Source organism: Narcine bancroftii, chromosome 14 (genome assembly GCF_036971445.1).
Source record: "Narcine bancroftii isolate sNarBan1 chromosome 14, sNarBan1.hap1, whole genome shotgun sequence".
Classification (NCBI taxonomy): domain Eukaryota; kingdom Metazoa; phylum Chordata; class Chondrichthyes; order Torpediniformes; family Narcinidae; genus Narcine; species Narcine bancroftii.
In genome coordinates this window covers 46321293-46341360 of record NC_091482.1, presented here as the reverse complement: position 1 = coordinate 46341360, position 20068 = coordinate 46321293, and the positions used below count along the sequence as shown (strand labels likewise).

The 20068-nt window shown below is 40.2% G+C and overlaps 1 protein-coding gene across 4 annotated transcripts in view; it reads left to right on the top strand.

The window, feature by feature from the left end:
* adam10a (ADAM metallopeptidase domain 10a) overlaps nt 1-7296 on the top strand; it is a 135829-nt gene extending 128533 nt beyond the window's left edge. For all 4 annotated transcript variants that reach the window (XM_069911535.1, XM_069911536.1, XM_069911538.1 and 1 more), the window contains one exon: nt 5390-7296. In XM_069911535.1, coding sequence (XP_069767636.1) covers nt 5390-5487 — 98 coding nt within the window. In that variant the 3' untranslated portion in view covers nt 5488-7296. The remainder of the gene's footprint in view (nt 1-5389) is intronic.
* Nucleotides 7297-20068: the final 12772 nt, after the last annotated feature.

Sequence of the window (20068 nt, the reverse complement as noted above, 5' to 3'; positions counted from 1 at the left end):
ACCAGTGGGGTGCCACAGGGATCTGTACTGGGACCCCAGCTGTTCACAATTTACATTAATGATCTGGATGAGGGGATTGGATGTAATATCTCCAAATTTGCAGATGACACTAAGCTAGGAGGGGTTGTGTGCACGGAAGAGGGGGTCAGGAAGCTCCAGTGTGATTTGGATAAATTGGGGGACTGGGCAGATACATGGCAAATGCACCACAATGTGGATAAATGTGAAGTTATCCACTTTGGTAATACAAACCGGAGGGCAGATTACTATTTGAATGGCAATAGATTAAGAGATGGGGAAGTGCAGAGAGACCTAGGGGTACTTGTACACCAGTCTCTGAAGGCGAGCATGCAGGTACAGCAGGCGGTTAAAAAGGCAAATGGTATGTTGGCCTTCATATCAAGAGGGTTTGAGGAAAGGAACAAGGATACCTTACTGCAGCTGTACAGGGCCTTGGTGAGACCCCACCTGGAGTATTGTGTGCAGTTTTGGTCACCTTATCTAAGGAAGGATGTTCTTGCAATGGAGGGAGTGCAGAGGCGATTCACCAGGCTGATACCTGGAATGGCAGGAATGACTTATGAGGAAAGATTGCGCAAATTGGGATTGTACTCGCTGGAGTTTAGAAGATTGAGAGGGGATCTCATAGAGACATAAAATTCTGGCAGGACTGGACAGAATGGATGCAGATGGGATGTTTCCAAAGATGGGAAAATCCAGAACCTGGGGCCATGGTTTGAGGATAATAGGCAAACCATTTAGGACCGAGATGAGGAGGAATTTCTTGACCCAGAGGGTGGTGAATCTGTGGAATTCATTGCCACAGAGGGCAGTAGAGGCAGGTTCATTAAATATATTTAAGAGGGAATTAGATCTATTTCTTCAGTATAAGGGTATTAAAGGTTACGGAGAGAAGGCGGGGACGGGGTACTGAATTTTAAGATCAGCCATGATCTCGTTGAATGGCGGAGCAGGCTCGAAGGGTCGAATGACCTACTCCTGCTCCTATCTTCTATGTTTCTATATTAGGGAATCTCCGCTGTACAGTCATACGCACTAATTAGAGAAACTGTTGAATGTGTGGTTCACTTTAGTTTTTATTCAATGCTCTTCATTCTGCTTCCCAATGAGATCCCCACCACCTTGTCCGTGGTTGCTTTCCACACTGGTATGTAAACAGCCTGCAGGAGCTAAGCTGTGTAAAGGTTGGATTGATCCCACTGGGCCTTCCATTAGAATAAAGATGGAGTAAAGTACCACTGAGCTGGCTAGGTGCAAGGGGAGGTTAGCTCTTGGCCACAGCTACCTGTCAATCTAACTCCTTGAATGGAAATAGTTTACTACCTTTATGCATTTCATTCATTCATGAGTTTTATCACCTTAATGGTTCCTTTTCTGTCCAGCCTTTCTCAAAATTATTGAAGGATACTTTCACAACATTTGTAAGCATGCTTAATATTTTGTTTTTGTAAATTTTATTTAAGAATTTTACAAAATATTACAAAAAACGAAAATACAAGATACAAATAGATATTTAAAAAAAGGAAAAAAATATATAAAAAATAATGATAATATCCCCCCCCCACCCCCCTCCCTCCCTCTACTAACTACATCATCTTAACTTCCTCCCCCACCCCTCGGAGCCTTAAAGAAAATTAGACATTTAAAATTAATTAATCAATGCCAACTCTTTACATAACAAAGGATCAATAACCATACAATCCAAATATAAACTCCACTTTAACAAAAAAAATTATTATTTTGGCAAATTATGTTATATTTTCCAAATATAAACACGTTTGCAGTTCATTATGCCATCCTTGTATATTCAATTCTACATCATTTTTGCAAGTAATCGCTATACATTTTCTTGCAACCTCTAACCCTAACCGCAAAAATGCCAATTGTGGCTTATCAGTCAATCCCAAAGTAACAATATTCCATATAACCCAAAAAAACACATCATTGGATCCATTTGCAAATCGATTGTAAATCTCTCAAAAATTTAATAACTTTTTCCCAAAAAGGTTTAACTTTCTTACATGTCCATACACAATGCACAAAAGTACCTGTCTTTTCTCCACATCTAAAACACAAATCTGTTAGACTAAATCCATATTTCTTCAACTTCTCAGGAGTCAAATATAATTGATGAATAAAATTATAATTAACCATACTATATCTCACATTAATTAATTTTGTAACACTATCAATACACAGATTCTTGCAACAACCTATGTTTATATCCGATATAAATCCTTTTGTTTCCTTGTCAACCATTAAAATCTCAAATTTAGATTGACTTGGTAAAATTAATTCGTTACCAAATTGTGTTCACAAAAAATCTCGAACTTGGTAATAAGCAAAAGCATGCTTAGTATTAACTAGAATATAGATGACTGTGAACTTTAGTTACTAATTCGGAGATAATTTTGCAGGCTTCACCTTTTCCATCCTTCGCCATCTCATGGTGAGACTAAATAATCCTTTTTTCAGAGGTGGTTTGCTTCATTGTCACAATGCTTACCCACCAAAGCCAAAGAGCGACTAAATTGTACCACCACCACATTTAATTTTGCAGTATTATTTAATGTTACCTTATGGCAGCCATTCTGATCCTCTTTTCGGCTATGACCCCCAACCCTCCCCTCCCACCAAAAGATTCTAAATTTAAAATTAGACAGACGGCACGGTAACAGGCCCATCCAGCTCACAAGCTCGTGTTGCCCAATTACACCCAATTGACCTACAATCCCCGGTACTTTTTGAACGATGGGAAGAATCCGGAGGCCCCGGAGAAAATCCACGCAGACACGGGGAGACCGTACAAACTCCTTACAGATAGTGCGGGATTTGGTCCCAATCGCTGCCGCTGGTACAGCGTTGCGCTAACCGTGCCGTCCAAGGTTTATGGGCTCCCTTCCATGTGAAACAGTCAAGTTTTTCTTTCTTCCCACTGCCTACATAAAAAAAAAATTTCTGTTACGTGAGATGAAAAGAAATCAAGGCTTTTACTTAATGTGCTATGGTCCCCAGTGCCCCCATTGAGATATTGTTGAATTTTAATTTGAGTGCAGAATCTCAATTTAAAAAAAATTATCCTTAGAACTATTCTTCTACATCAGCATGGCCTTTCTTGTAAATTCTTTTAATATTTATATGAAGTTCACATGGTAGCAGTTGTGTTAGTCTGTTGCTCTCTTTCCACTCACGTACCACTAAATAATCCATATGCCATCGGTGCTCTGTGATTAGTAAGGGATTGCTTAAGGTGGTATGTGGGTGGAAAGAAAAAGTTTGAAAACCATTGTTTTAATCGTCCCTCAGTGATTCGTTATGTGCATGGTTTCATCACTCCAAAGGAAATGGGCCAATGACAACTTTTCTCAAGACAAATATTTCAGTAACAATTGGGTCTAGAGCAGAGATTCTCAACCTTCCCTCCCCACTCACATCCCACCTTAAGCAATCCCTTACTAATCACAGAGCGCCGATGCAGAAGGATGACTTGAAGTGGGAAGAAGGTTGAGAACCACTGGTCTATTGCTTTGAGATGGTCTGATAATCCAAATACAGCAAATTACTTGCCTAACTTTATGATTCCTATGCCAGTACTCCGTAATTAAATCAATGCCTGTAGCACCTGTAAGGTAAAACATCATGAGATGGGAATGTGTAAGGAGTTACCCTGTACAGGGCTGTAACAAGAAGGGGAGGTGTCCTTGTACTCCTGTTAGGTAAAACATCATGAGATGGGAATGTGCAGGGCTGTAACAAGATGTGAATGCATCCTTGTACTTACAAGATAAGAGAGACATTGATGGATTGAGAGGCAGGAAGCTAGCAGGGAAAGGATAGCAACAGTTTTAGTCATTGGACAAGTAATGATATGATGATGTTCTAAGCACATATCCAAGGGTATAAAAAATCACCATTTTGCTGATAACGGCAGAATGCATTCTCCGACTAACATGGTTAGTCGCAAGTGTTACAATCCGGTAATAAAGAACAAAGAACCCTGATTTCGACTCAGTCTGGTGTTTGTCTCACTCATTCATGAACAAAACAGACCTAACACACCTCACCTTGAATTGTGGGAGCATGCTGTATCTCGACCCCAGCACCTGCAGACTTTCACATTTAACTTCGTACACTCATCTTTCCCTTTGAAAATGTTTAACATAGCTCATCAATTATTAACAAATTCTTAATTAATCATAAAGAAAGTTAAATAGAATTTAGAATTTAAATATTTGGGAATCCAGGCAAATTATGTTTCATTGCAGGGGACTAAAAGAACAATTGTAATAAAAACATGAATGGCTACAACTGAATCTTTTACTGGACATTGTAATTACCTGTTTGGTAACTTTCCACTAACTTTTCAGTCTCCTGTTTAATTTATATAACTTGTATTAGTTTGTCCCCACATCTGGGAACTTAAGTGGCCAGTTGCTTCATGATGTTTCTTCAGTCAGATATTTCATGTACTGTTCAATGCACAAAAGTGCTGGAGAAACTCAGCAGGTCACGCAGTATCTCAACCACCTTAAATAATCCCATAGATGCTCTGTTGTTAGTAAAGAATTATTTAAGGTGGTATGTGAGTGGGGAGGGGGGCGGGGGAGGGGGGGGAGGTTGAGAACCACTGATTGACAGGAGATAAAAGGTAACCAATGTTTCAGGCATGGGCCCTTAGTCAGGTTAACAGCAAGGTGCAGGCAGGCACCGGAAGAAAAACGAGGGGGGAGCAGGGGATTAGAGGAGGGAGGAAGAGAAGAACAGGCTAACAGGTAAGAGGATATTGGTATGAGGATAGATGAGAGAGAAGTGATGGGGAAGGGTAGCTCAGAATGGAGAGAGAAGGGAAGGGGGTGGGGAACTGAAGGGAAGGAGACAAGGGGTAAGAGAGAGTAGGGGAGGGGTTTAACAGAAACTGGAGGTTGATGTTACTGCCGTTTGGTTGGTTTCCCTCGAGGAAAGTGGCTCCCCACCTTTATTTTCCCCACTCAGATTCCACCTGAAGTAATCCCTTACTAACCACCTATGCTGTATGTGCACTGTGGTTTAGTAAGGGGATACTTCAGGTGGTGTGTGAGGGGGGGGGGGATTGTTGAGAACCACTGCCCTAGTGATGCGTGGGCCTGCCAAGTTTGTCCAGCTCCTTTGTATATTGCACTACCATCCCAGCGTCTGCAGACTTTTCTCGTTTTAATTCCATCTCCTGGAATTCTCTGGCCCCTGACTGTGCTTGAACATCGCTGCCCAGTGTAGTGGAATGCCTGACGTGCGTTTTAATTCCATCTCCTGGAATTCTCTGGCCCCTGACTGTGCTTGAACATCGCTGCCCAGTGTAGTGGAATGCCTGACGTGCGTTTTTCTTCTGCAGGCACGTTGAAGCGAAGACGACAGCAGCAGCAGCAGGTAATTCAACAGTCCCGCCAGAGGCCCAGAGAGAACTATCAGATGGGTCAAATGAGACGCTAGAACTGAAGCGTTTGCCTTGGATCTTCCCAGTGCCTACAGCAGGAAATTTCGCTCCAAAGAAAACCTGTTCCTGTCATTGTCTCAAATCTGATAGAAAGTTTTTAGGTTCTAATATTAGAGGGATTTGGATTACTTATGATGGATTCGGCCTCCAATTTACAAATGGAGGAAATTAAATCCTCAGTGTTCCTTCTAATCCAGTCTTATGATCAGATCATGTTTTGGATTTTATTAAATCATGCTTGGAAAGTTTTTCTGTTGACGAGGCATCAAAATTACACGAGATCATTCTGCACTTGGGCCATTTGTGATCTTTGCCATTGCGAAGCCCTGCGATTATAGGTAATGTTGTTAATGCTGCCAATTTCAAGCTTTGATGTATAACGCAGCAATTTAGAAACTTATTTGATAAATTAACAGATTGGTTTTTCCCGAACATAGGTTTATACCACTTACTCGTAACATGTTTCTTCCTGAAGATGTTGGTGAGAAATTTGTTATCAGCTTAGTTGTAATGGATACATTTCTGCTTTTTACAATAACAAATAATTGCTGTTTCATTGCCGTGTCGGAAGTGAAAGACCCATCTCCTGATGGCAGCTCTGATACAGTCAATCCATGAAATTTGGCTTTCAATTTGCGATCTTTATTGCCTCCACTTTGCCATCTGAGACCAGGAACGGACAACTTCTGGCATGTCCAGGTATAGAATGAATGCTCTGGATTGGGGATGTTATCGTCGTAATTCATGTCTTTAATAAATTATTGATTCAGTTAGTGTAAATGTTTGACAATATTTCATTTAATTTTAGGACTGAATCAGCTAGTGCATTCTAAATTTTGCTGAAAATTGGTGCAGATTTTCCTGAATAACATTTTCAGCTTTTGCTTTATGAAGTGTTTGAAAGAATTGTGACAAATCATTTTTATATTTTGGAATTTGTGTTTAAAACTTGGGATTATATTTTTTTTAAATGCATACTTCTGTGAATTCTAATAATTACAAGGGCAACCACTGAACAGCAGCGCTCCTTTGAACAAAGAGCAACAGCTCTTTGAAGAGAGTTTAGATATTTCAACTTGCGAAGAATTTGAAATTGCTGGAACTGCAAATTATAAATTCAACAAAAGTGTTTACTTGAACATATTAAAAAAAAAAATTGGATGTCTGGCAGACAGGCCAAACTCTAAAATAGCATGATCTATTTTCTTTTAAATGGTTTAAAAAAAAACTTGTACAGTAGTCAAGAACATTTTTCAAATACAACTTTTTGTACATGATTTAGAAAAGAATTTTGTATTGGAAACCCAACAATTCACCTGCGATTCTGCGGAATCGTGAATGATCTTAATGGTTGGAAATGTTTCTTTTTACTTTGGAATCATCATTTTACAATTGTGTGGGATGGAAGTGGGACTGTTTCAAGCAATGATGGGGCTTTACAAAAAGAGCACATTTAAATAGAATCTCGAGGGATAGACATTTCATTGTCAATTTTTTTTTCGTGTATTATCCTGTGGCAGGGCGAAGGCAGGACTTTACTGCTGTGTCCATTTTACTTTGGTTTGAAACCTTCAGGAAATGAGCACTGAACCATGCATTTCAAAGATTAGTCCTGATGGGAATTCAGAATCCTCGGAGATAAACAATACTACTGTCGTATTTTATTGCCCGCTGTGTTTTATACAGTATCTTTTTGTTCACGGAGCAAAATTTTTACTAAAAGTTGCTGAAAGTATTGTGCAAAGACATGTAAGTTTTTAAAGTACTTGAATTGCATTAATAAAGAATAGACTCGAGCAACCAAATGAATGTCTTATTGAAGTTAATCTTAATTGTGAAGCCCAAATAATTGTTGTCCTGTGAGAAATTGGGCCTCCTTCAGCATCATGGTGTTGAAACTGAGTATTAACGGAGATCTTAACCTCATTTAAGGCTGTTCTTTCACCCACAGACCACCTTAGTGTAGTAAAATCCCCATTATCCGGCACACAATCAACCAGAAACCCGGCAAAAAAAAATTGAGGAAATTATTAAATAGAATTTAAGCTAAATAAGAATAAATACAATTTTAAATAAGAGTTTAAAATTGTAAAAGTAAATGTTCTCCAAAGCAACACACAACCCCTTGGTGAAGATGGGAGCAAACGTTCAGCCAGCTGAGCTCCCCGGCTGGGCCCCGCTCACAGCAGCTGTTTGTATAAAGTTGTGTTTGAATAAAATGGTGGTGTCCAGGATGAAGAGCTGGCCGATGCCACTCACTGCTGGGCGACTCTCCCAAAGTGTCTCCCTATCCCTGCCTTGTCAGAGTCTTTATATTAGTCAGGGTCTATCAGTACTGGTGGCAGGGTCTTAATTATGATGGCCAGCGTAGTGGTTGGCGCAACACTGTTACATATTCAAATTATGTAAGTTACAGGAATTACAGTTACCTGATTAAAATGAACTTCACATAATTAAATGCTACATTTAATTAGAAAATTACATTTTGCCCTGTGTATTATTTTGAAAATGTTATTTTTCATTTGCATCAATGACAAATACAGCATGCTTATCCATAATCACATAGAATAATAAAATGATGCAAAAAGAATACATAATTTTATATTTTCCCCCTCCCTCCCCAAAAAAAGTAGGAAAAAAGCCTACCTGAATTTATCATATATCATTCATTGAGTAATTAAATCTCAAATTTACAAATATAATCTTAAACCTCTAAATTAATTAGGGTGAGTTGGAGCGGGAGCAGCGGAAAACTGTATTCTTAATGCAGGTGTATTAGTTAGGCATTTTCAGAGCCTCAAGCAACCAGAAAATTTGCATATCTGGCATCTGCATTCCCTGTAGGTGTAGGATAATAGGGATTCTACTGTATTAATGAAGATCTTAAATGAGTACTTCCTTGCTTCATCCAAGGTTGTTCTTTCACCCACAGACCACAAGGATGAGCTCCTCCCTACTGTCATTTTTGTTTTGTTGTGGTGGGGACGTACTTTGAGAATTTTGTAATTTTGTTAATAAATTTACAACTTTATTTTGCATATTTACAGTAAAAACCCCTGTTATCTGGAATTCAAGCAATCGGCAAAAATATTGCAGAAAATAAATAGGTTAAAAAGTACGGACGTTTAAAATTGGTGTGGCTCACCGTTTGCCAATCACGCAACGCACGGTCTCAAGCAACCAGAAAATTCACTTATCTACCAATCCCCTTAGGTGCCAGATGCCAGGGTTTTTCTGTACTTGCTTATTGTATCAGTAATATTGGGGACCACCGATTGAGAAACGTTGATCAATGTTTCAGATAGTATCACTAGAATATCGTCAAAAATTGGAATGCTTCACGTCACAATGTGTAAGGTAGGGTAGGTTGGCATTTGATTGAAAGAATTTAAATTGTATAGTTTTTCTTTTATCCTGAGCAGTGTCCTGAAGATGACTAAAATTTCTCGTATAAAGATCTCTCTAGCTATTTTGTCCATTTTTGCTGTAAAGAACGATTGCAAGGTCTAGGAGCAGGAGTGGGTCCACTGGCCCATTGAGTCTGCTCTGCCATTCTAATCATGAGCTGATCCATCCACTCAGCCCCCCTCCCCAGCCTTCTCCCTGTAAATCCTTGATGCCCCGGCGAATCAAATACCTATCAGTTTCTGCCTTAAATGGCAACAAGTTCCACAGACTCAAGGCTCTCTGACTAAAGAAATTCTTCGGCATCTCTGTTTTAAATTGATGCCTTTTTAATCGGGAAATTATGCCCTCTTGTCCTAGAATCCCCCACCATGGGAAACATCCTTGTCACATCTACTCTGTCCAGGCCTTTCAGCATTTGAAAAACCTCTATGAAATGTTCCCCCCACCCCCCACCCCCATCCTTTAGCACTCCAAGGAGTAGAGATAGTCATACCTCAAATACAAACCCTTTAATTCCTGCTATCATTCTAGTAAACCCTCTCCTATACCAGCACATCTTTTCTCGAATAAGGTGCCCAAAACTGTACATAGTGCTCCAAGTGAGGTCTCACCAGCACTTTAGAGAGACTCAATACTACATCCCTGTTCTTGTGTGCCATTCCTCTGGAAATGAATACCAACATTGCATTTGCTTTCTTCACCACTGACTCAACCTGGAGGTTAACTGTTAGAATTTCCTGCACGAGGACTCCCAAGTCCCTTTGCACCTCAGAATTTTGAATTTTCTCCCCTTCTAAATAATAGTCTGGCCATCTATTTCTTCTACCAAAGAGCATGACCGTTCACTTTCCAACATTTCATTGTGTTTCATCTGCCACCTCTTTCCCCATTCTCCTATCCAAGTCTCTCTGCTGCCTTTTGGTATCCTCAGCACCACTTCCCCTACCACCACCTATTTTGGTATCATCTGCAAATTGAGACAAATGATGACTTGCTGCTCTCTCTATTTCTCTGTCTTCTTTCCTCCAGATCCCCACCCTCATTCCCTCTCCATTCAGAGAGATACCCCTCTCCCCCATCACTTCCCAGCTTTTTTTCTGCCCTCCTACCCTTATCCACCGACGACCCTCTGAGCCTGCAGCTCCTCTCCCTACTGTTTTAACCTTTTTCCTCACACTTTGACGAAACATTGGTTATGTATCTTCATCAAAATGCTGTGTGACCTTCTGAGTTTTTCTGGCATTTTTGTGTAGTAAATTTGTAAAAACCTTGCCTTTGTACAACAAGGCGTACAGCATTTGAAGTGTCCCCAAAATCTGGCTCTAATAAACATATTCTGGTGTTCCTTCTTGAAGATGGTTTTCTTTCCTGCCTTGTTTTCTGATAGACTAGCACAAAAGGATTATTCCCTATTAAACAACTCAGGTTATTTGAAAACGATGGATTTTGGCCCAAATCAGGATCCCTTTATAATTTTTAACTTCCCACATCCAACAACTGGGTGAGTCAGTGGGCTAGTAACCATCTTCCCAGACCTCCAGGATTTTCCTCTTGTTTTGGTGGGACCTAAACGAGACGCAAATGTTTACTTGTTCTCCGCGCATTCTTGCAGAGCCTTCAGCATTTTTAATCGGGGATTTTCAACTACAGAACGGTAGCGGGTTACAATGCATTGGATAAAATTGACCATTAAAAGCTACTTCGAATCTCCAATAACTGATTATATAGTAAAGCCCCTGGTATCTGGAATTCAAACAACAGGCAAATAATAAATAAATAAATAAACAAACAGATAAATAGATAGATAAGAACAAAATAATAGGGAAAAAATGCAAACGTTTAAAATTGTCAAGAGTTCATGTTCTCTGAAGCAACACATAAACCTATGGTGAAAATGGGAGCAAATATTCAGCCACTGGAGGGAGGGCCTTGGTCGGGCTTTGTTTGTAGCAGCTGTTTGAATAAAGTTGTGTGAAACAGCAATGGCTTCACCCAGGATGAGGTGCTGGGCGGTGCCGCTCATCGTTGGGGTGACTCTCTTAAAGTGTCTCTTTTACCCTGTTTGGTTAGAGTTGTCCCAGTCAGAGGCTTTACCTGTAAACTTGGGTGGTGGGGGGAAGGGTTAATTATCTATAATGTTATTGTTTGGATTTCGGGTGGCTCTGTGGAGGGGGAGGAACCTGCAGATGCAGTGATGGTTAAATGTCTTCAAAGAATGTGACTGAAAATGAAGTAAAATGCTTTAAGGTTCATATATTTGTGCAGGTGGAGTTTGTCAGTGTAAGTACAGTATTGTATTTTTTTCTTTTAAATGGTTTATACTGAATGCAGGTGTATCAGTTTGGCATTGTAAGAGTAAGTCTTAAGCAATTGAAAAATACACTTACCTGGCATCTACCAATCCCCATAGGTGCTGGATACCGAGGGTTTTACTGTAATTCTCTTTAGGCTAATATCTGGGGTAGGGTACAAGTGTCTACCATTGACATATTTCTAGCACAGATAGGTGCACTTGCTATCAAGTCAAGTCACCTGTATATGTCATTCATACCATGACTGCCAATGCAATGCACAGTAAGGACAAGATAGCCTTTCTCCAAGACATAAATGAGAGTTAAATATTAAAACACAATACAATAAAAATCCATGATTTACTATGTTCTAGGAATCGAGGAGCCAGATGGCTTGGGAGAAAACTACTGTTGCACAGTCTGGATGTGTGAGCCCGAATGCTACGGTACCTCCTTCCAGATGGCAGAAGAGAGAAAAGTTATTTGCCCTCCACGAGCATAGTGTGTTGTAGATGCATGTCATGTTAGGAAGAGAGACCCCAATAATCTCTGCTGACTCCACTATCCCCTGCAGGGTCTGAGATGGTATAGTTTCCAATCCAGGCAGTGATGCAATTACTCAGAATACTCTCAATACATCCTCTGTAGGACGTAGTGAGGATCGAGGGTGGGAGATGAACTTCCCTCAGCCTTCACGGGGAGTAGAGGCACTGCTGAGCTTTCTTGGCTATGGGATTGGAGTGATAGGACCAGTGAGATTTTCCACCAGGTGCATTCCAAGAAACTTGGTACTCTTGATGACCTCAACAGTCAACAGAGCGTGTTTCTCCCCCACCCCGGGCCCTCCTGAAGTCGACAACCATCTCTTGTTTTATTAACGTTCAAATACAGGTTGTTGGCTGTGCACCAGTCTGTTAGCGACTGCACCTCATCCCTGTACACTGATTAATTGTTCTCACTGATAAGGCCCACCGTGACCATGTCATCTGCAAACTTGATGATATGGTTCAAGCTGTGTCTCGCTGTACAGTCACAAGTCAGCACTGGGCTAAGCCAGTGGTTCTCAACCTTCTCTTTCCACTCACATCCCACTTTTAAGTATTCCCTATGCCATCTGTGCTCTGTGATTAGTAAAGAATTGCTTAAGGTGGGATGTGAGTGGAAAGAAAAGGTTTGAAAACCACTGTTTTAATCGTCCCTAATTGACTCGTTATGTGCACGGTTTCATCGCTCCAAAGGGAATGGGCCAATGACAATTTTTCTCAAGACAAATATTTCAGTAACAATTGGGTCTAGAGCAGTGATTCTCAACCTTCCCTTCCCATTCACATCCCACCTTAAGCAATCCCTTACTAATCACAGAGCACCAATGGCATAGGGATTACTTAAAGTGGTATTTGAGTGGAAAGAAAAATGTTAAGAACCACTGGGCTAAGCACACGACCCTTGGGGGGAGGAGGGGATGGTGGGGGTGTGTTCAGTCTAATGGTCTGTTTCCGATCTGGACTGCCTGAGGTCTCCCCGACAGGAAGTCAAGAATCCAATTGCAGAGGGAGGTGTTTGGACCCAGCAGGTTCAACGTCCTTATCAGGTACTGAGGTATGATTTTTTTAAATATTTTGATTTTTTTACAGGCTCATAAAGTAATTCCAACAACCAATATAATATTTTCCAACATTCATGGAATGTAGAGTCTGAGTTTTATTCCCCACCCCCTCCCCTTGCCCCCAGGCCGATTATACATTATATCAATATGAGTGGGGGTTCAGAGGGGTTCAAAAACATTAAAAAAAAGGAACAACCTAATAACCAAATAACACAAGTAAGGAATGAAAGGAAAACTTAAAAAAAAAACTGATGTAGAACAAACTAAAGCAAGGTCTAAAAACACTCACGTTCCCAGTGCCGTGTTCCATTTCCTTAACCCGATTCTTTTCCCTACTGGGACAGGTTTTTATAATATCCTTATTTCACGGGGAGGGGGAGCCGACGTATTTCAGATATGGCTGCCACACTTTCACAATTGTAAGTGATCTCCAGGGGAATGCGAGTCTGCATTTCCATGTTCCATTGCGTGGTTTTTAGTTGGGAGTCAGACTTCCACGTGACCATTATACACTTCCTGGTGATCTCTAAGACAACCTTCAAAAACTGAATTTGATAACTGGACAGTCGAAAACTCACATTTCCAATGTCTCCCGAAAGGTACAACTCGAGATCTTGTGGAAAATCCACTTTTGTAATTTTTTTTCAGAATGTCCCCCAGTTCTTCCCAGAAGGATCTCACCTTTGTACAAAGCCAGGTGGAGTGGACAAAGGTTCCCACCTCCACACCACACCTAAAACACATTTCTGAAATGTCTCCCTTTGATTTATGTTATTTTTGTGGTGTGAGGTACAGCTGGTGCCAAAAGTTATATTGCACCAACCTGTATCTGGCGTTAATGACCCCAGTCACACTGTCCAGACACAGGTCTTGCCATTACTGTTGTGCCCAGGTCTGACTCCCAACTCTCCCTCAACCTGTGTAAGCCCGGCTTCTGGCGTTCATTTGGAATATGTAATACATCCGAGAAAAAAATTTACATACATTCCCTTGTCGAATTAGAATCTCCACATTACTAGACTGAGGTAGGGTCATAGATGGTCCTAGTTTTTCCCCTTAAAAAAGATTTTATTTTCAGATAGCAGGAGAATATTCTATTAATCAGACCATATTTGTTTCTCAACTGCTTGAATGACATGAGCTGCCTTTGCTTGTAACAGTCCTCGATACACCTGATCCCCTTCTGGCACCAGGTGTCCAGAATCTTATTTCCCAGAGCCAAGGGTATCAACTTCTGGGACAAAGGCATTTTGGGAGATATCCCCACCTTCCATCCAATACATTGATTTATTGTTTACCATGTCTGAAGAATATACTTTAGTCTGGGTCTGTTTTCTTTGAAATAAATTTGGTATCTCATTTGTATATAAATTCTCCTGCCATCATTTCACCTATTGCATCTAGTTCAATTTGTGCCCAGGAGGGAGGGAGGGAAGAGCCCCCCCCCCCTCAAATAGTGAGATGATAAACCTTGCTTGGGCTGCCCAATAATATTTTAAAAAATCTGGTAATTTTAACCCCTCCCCCCCACCAAATTGTGATCCCATGTCAACTTTCTAGCCACCTTACTATTCCACAAGAACCTTGTGGCACATTTTCCCAGTGTCTTAAAGAAACCCTATGGCAATGGAATTGGTAACAACTGAAGAAGATACTGGAGTCTTAGCATCACCTTCACTCTGACAGTTAAATCTTCCCACCTGTGTTATGGGCAGAGTCCCATCTATCAATGTCCTCCTCAATCTTCCAGAGCAAAGGGAGATAATTACATTTGCATAAATTACATAAATCTTTATCTATTTTTACCCCCAAATACTTAATGCCTTCCTGGGGCCATTAGAATTGATTTCCATGTTGATATAATCTATAATCTCCATTTGTCAAAGGCTTAATTTCACTTTTGTCCAGATTTACCTTTTGCCCTGAGACATTCCCATAATCTTCCAGTGTGGTCTTCAGTGTGGCCAATAACCCCCCTCCTCCCCCACCCTTCAGGGTCTGTCAAATACACTAACACATTATCAGCAAAAAAGGTTGATTTTGTGTCCCACCTGGCCCATCCTGAACCCCTTTATGTCTGGATCCTGCTGAATGGCTTCTGCCAGTGGCTCAATTGCCAGTATGAACAGCGCTGCCTATTGGACCTGCTCAATGGAAACACTGGAGACATCTGCCCATTTGTAATAACTTTTGCTTGGGGTTTATGATATAGTGTCTTCATCCCAATTAATAAAAGTTTGACCCAATCCAAATTTTTCCAGTACCTTGAACAAAGCATCCCACTCCAGTCTGTTGAAGACTTTCTCCACATCCAGAGATACTGCCACTCCCAGATCCACCCCGACTGTGCAAGATGAACTATATTAAGTCTAGTTATATTGCTTCCTGACTGCTTCCTTTCTACAAATTCAGCTCATTTCTGGATTTGCTAATTTTGGCAAATATTTTGCCAACCTGTTAGCCAATGCTTTTGCAATAATTTTATAGTCTATTTAGTAATGAGATGGGTCTATATGAGGCAGAGCTCAATGGATCCCAGTGATGTTTGCTGTTGAGAAAGACTTCAGGAGGGTATGCATCTCTGTCACCTGGTCCATCACCTTCATAAGAAGGGGCATTAGCAGATCTTAAAACTCCTTATAAAATTCAGCAGGGAAGCCATCCTCTCCCAGTGATTTGACAGCTTGCAAAGAGCTCAGCGTCTCTGCGATTTCCTCTTCAGAGAAAGCAGCATTCAGCCCCTTTCGCTCTTCCTGATCTAAATTTGGTAGGTCCAATGAAAGCAAGAAAACATCTATTTTGTTGGGATCACCCCTTAATTTCAATTTATACAATTCCTTGTACAATCTTTCAAATGTATCATTTATTTCTTTTGGTTTATTTGAGCTCTTGCCTTCCCCTATCAGAATCGCATTTAATTGTTCTTGAGGCCTCTTCCACCCTCACCTGCAAGGACAAGACTTTGTGGGCCTTCTCCCCCAGTCCTTAATACTGCTCTCTAGATATTAAAATCAGCTTTTCTGTTTTATATGTTTGTAAATGTATTGTATTTGAGCTTGTTGTACACCAAATTCCTGTGTACCCGCTCTTTGTTAATCCTTTTCCAAATGAGCAACCTCCTGTTCTTGGGTGCTAACCTCCTTCACATGTCCCACTTTAATGCTTTTGGTATATCAAATGATCTGGCCCTTAATTATGTCTTTAATATGTCCCATATTAAGAAACAATCTCTGAAATCAGTTTCTCGGTGGGTGAGGACTAGATGGAGGGCAGTGGCGATGGTGATGGTAGAGCGATTGGATCTATATTTGGGGTCCAGTGAGGGTGGGGGGCAACAGGAGCTTGATATGTGCCATGACGAGACTCACAAAGCACTTCATGATGGTAGACGTGGGTGTGACAGGCCGGTTGTCATTGAGGCAGGACACTGACGACTTCTTCGGCACAGGGATAAAGGTGGCGGCTTTGAAGTGTAGACATCTTTGGTGATATCTTGGATGCCCCTCCGAATGCATAATGTATCCTTGCTGTCCTGAAAGTGGGTATGAATACGCTGGGCATGCTCACACTTTACTTCCCTGATGGCCTTAGCTTGGCTCTCACAATAGCTAGGGCTACCTTGTCACCTGCTCTGAAGGCAGAGTCTCAGCGCCTAAGCAGCACACACATCTTCACGGTCATCCCTGGTTTCTGATTAGAGCGAGTTATGATGGTCTTGGGTACATCAGTACACTTACTGATGTAGCTGGTCACTGATGTCATCTACTCCTCCAGGTTGATGCAGTTGGCATCGGTTGCTGCTCCCTTGAACATGTGCCAGTCAGTACGCTCAAAGCATATGAATAGCCCCTGCTGGCCAGGTTTTATCCTGCTTTAGAAATAGAGTGTCTGACGAGCGGTCTGTATTCTGGAGTTAGCAGTACAGAGATGTGGTCTTCCCGATACGCATTGGAAATGTTCATAGTCCAATGTATTCACTCCTCTCGTGTCAAAGTCCTCGTACTCTTGGAATTTAGGTAGCCCTGATGAGGTTCGCCTGGTTGAAATCCCCAGCAATAATGATCAGTCCTTCAGGGTTTGCGATCTGCAGTTCGCTTTGAGCCCCTTACAGTTCCCAGATCACCTCCTTAGCGCTAGCTCTGGGGGGGTGGGGTGCATGTACACTCCAACTGTGAGGACAGTGGTGAATTCCCACTGAGATAAAATGGCCGACATCTGATAGTCAGAAATTCCACCAATGCTGAGCAATGACTGGACACTCGTGTAGAATCCTTACACCATTCTGTCTTGATGTAAACATACAGGCCACCACCACAGACTTTCCCACACTGAGCAGCATCTCTGTTACCCCAAAATAAAGTGAGCCCATCCAGATGAATGGCGGTCTCTAGGATCCTGTCGCTGAGCCATGCTTCAGTTGCTGTTGTGACAGAGTATATAGAGGTGTTTGGGAGATAAATTGGGAAAGGTTTGTTGGAGCAGGACACACACACAAACACTTAAAATCAGGAGCTTTTGCAAGAGAGCTCAGACTCATGATGGACAGTTATTTGCAAAAGGCAGCAAATGTAACAACAGGCAGTAGCAGCTTTGTCTGGAAAACAGAACTTACTGTCTGGAAGGTCATGTGATCTTTGCAGGCAGAGAGCCCAAAAAAAACAGGCTTTGCTCTCAGAGTTAGAGGGAGTGAGAGAGAGAGAGAGAGAGAGAGAGAGATGGGGGGTGGGGGGAAGAGACACAGACATCAGTTCCAGAGGGACAAGTTGGCAAGTTTTGGAAGACGGCCTGGTCAAAGGAGAGGATTGGCTGTCTGGTGTTTCTCTTCGAACAGGTGAAACAGAAAGGAACTCTGTGGTCATCTAAAATAAGAAAAACTCTCGCTGAAGAGCAACAAGAACCCTTCTGAGTCGTAACCACTATGGAATCAGTAAAAGATAAACTCATTTTATGGGATACAATGAAGGCCTTAGAGGACAAATAATTAGCTATACGACTAAAATTAAAAAGGAATATAATCGGGAAGTAAAACAGTTGGAAAAAGAGATAACGATTATAGAAAAGGAATTAGCGGAAAGAAGATACAGAGAAAAAGATAGAACTGGCAGAGAAAAAATTAAAATATGAAACATTACAATCATATAAAGTAGAGAAAAATATAATGAAAACAAATTGAAAATATTATGAACCGGGAGAGAAAACACACAAAATATTGGCCTGGCAACTTAAAACAGAACAAGCTAAAAGAACCATTCTCGCGACAAGAAAAGATGATAACCGGATCACATAATAATCCATTGGAGATTAATGAAAAATTTAAAAGATTCTATAAACAATTACACCGAACTGAAAATAAAAGAAAAAAATGACAAAACTGATGAATTTTTATCTAACATTGAACTACCACATCTACAAATAGAAGAACAAATTAAATTGACAGAACCTTTTAAGACTGAAGAAAAACAAGATATATTAATAAAACTACCAAACAATAAAACACCAGGTGAAGATGCATTCCCTATAGAGTTTTATAAAGTTTTTTAAGGATCTATTAATCCCTCCCCTCCTAGAAGTAATAAATCAAGTAGAAGAGACCCAAAACTTACCAAAATCATGTAAAACAGCAATAATTACAGTAATCCCAAAAGAGGGGAAAGACCCGCTATTGCCATCTTCATACAGACTTATACCATTATTGAATACAGATTATAAATTAAAAGCAAAATTACTGGCAAACAGACTGAATGATTATGTACCAAAACTAGTAAGGCAAGACCAAAGTGGATTTGTTAAAAAAAGATGAGCAGCTGATAATGTTTGTAAACTTATTAATTTAATACATGCAGCACATACAAATAAAATGCCAATGGTAGCTGTTATGTTAGACGCAGAGAAATCCTTCAATAGGGTAGAGTGGTACTATGTGTTTAAAGTGTAACAAAAATTTAAACTACCAGAAAAATTTATTAACTCCATTAGAGCATTATATAATGCACCGTTAGCAAATGTGGTAATAAATGGATATGTATCAGATCACTTTAAATTAAGCAGGTCAACAAGACAGGGATATCCATTATCCCCTTCACTGTTCGCTTTGGTTATTGAACTACTAACTGAGTTGATAAGGAAGGAAACTATGATAAAAGGAATAAAAATAAAAGAGAAAGAATATAAAATCAACTTTTTTGCAGATGAGATCATACTATATTTAACAGAACCAGTTAAGTCAATAAAAAACTACATATAGAACTGAAAGAATATGGAGAGATATCAGGGTCCAAGGTTAACACCAATAAAAGTGAAGTGACGCCAATGAACAAAACTGATTATCCAGAATTTTAAAAACTACCCTTTTCAAATGGCAATCACAGGTGATATGTTACCTTGGTATCAAAATAGATAACAACCTAAAACATTTATACAAATGAAATTATGAACCATTAATTAAAAAAAATACAGGAAGATTTAGAGAATTTGAAAGAACTACTGTTAACTTTAATAGGAAGAGTAAACTGTATTAAGATGAACGTGTTCCCACGAGTGCAATATCTATTCCAAATGTTACCAATCCCCCTGAAGGAGAATTTGTTTTGCAAAACTGAAGAAAATAGCAAGGAAATTTTTTATGGAAAGGTAAGAAATCAAGAATAGCACTAGAAAAATTAACATGGAGTTACAAACAAAGTTGGCAAGTTGGCACAGTTTGATACAGCTATCAAACTTCAAAAATTACTACAGGGCGGCACAATTAAGGTATTTATCAGATTTCTATCAGAGAGGAGAAAAACCGGACTGGACTAAGATAGAATTAGACAAATTGGGAGAAAATATCCCAGAACACATACTTTATAAATGGGATGAAAAATTGGTGCAATATAACAATTCACCAGTACTACATCACATACTTAAATTATGGACAAAATACACCTGGAAGAAAAAAAGATAAATGATCAAATACCAAAAATGATATTAACATAAAACCTATTAATCCCCTTTACAATAGACAATTTATTTTTCAAGTAATGGGATAGAAAAGGAATCAAGAAAATAGAAGATTGCTTTTTGGGAAATAATTTATTAACATTTGAGTAATTAAAAGATAAATACCCAGAGAAGTGTGAATCTGTGGAATGCTCTGCCACAGAGGGTGGTAGAGGCAGATTCGCTGATTATGTTCAAAAGAGAGTTAGATAAGACTCTAGTGGGCAAAGGAGTTAAGGGTTATGGGGATAAGGCTAGAAAGGGGTACTGATGGTAGTGATCAGCCATGATCTG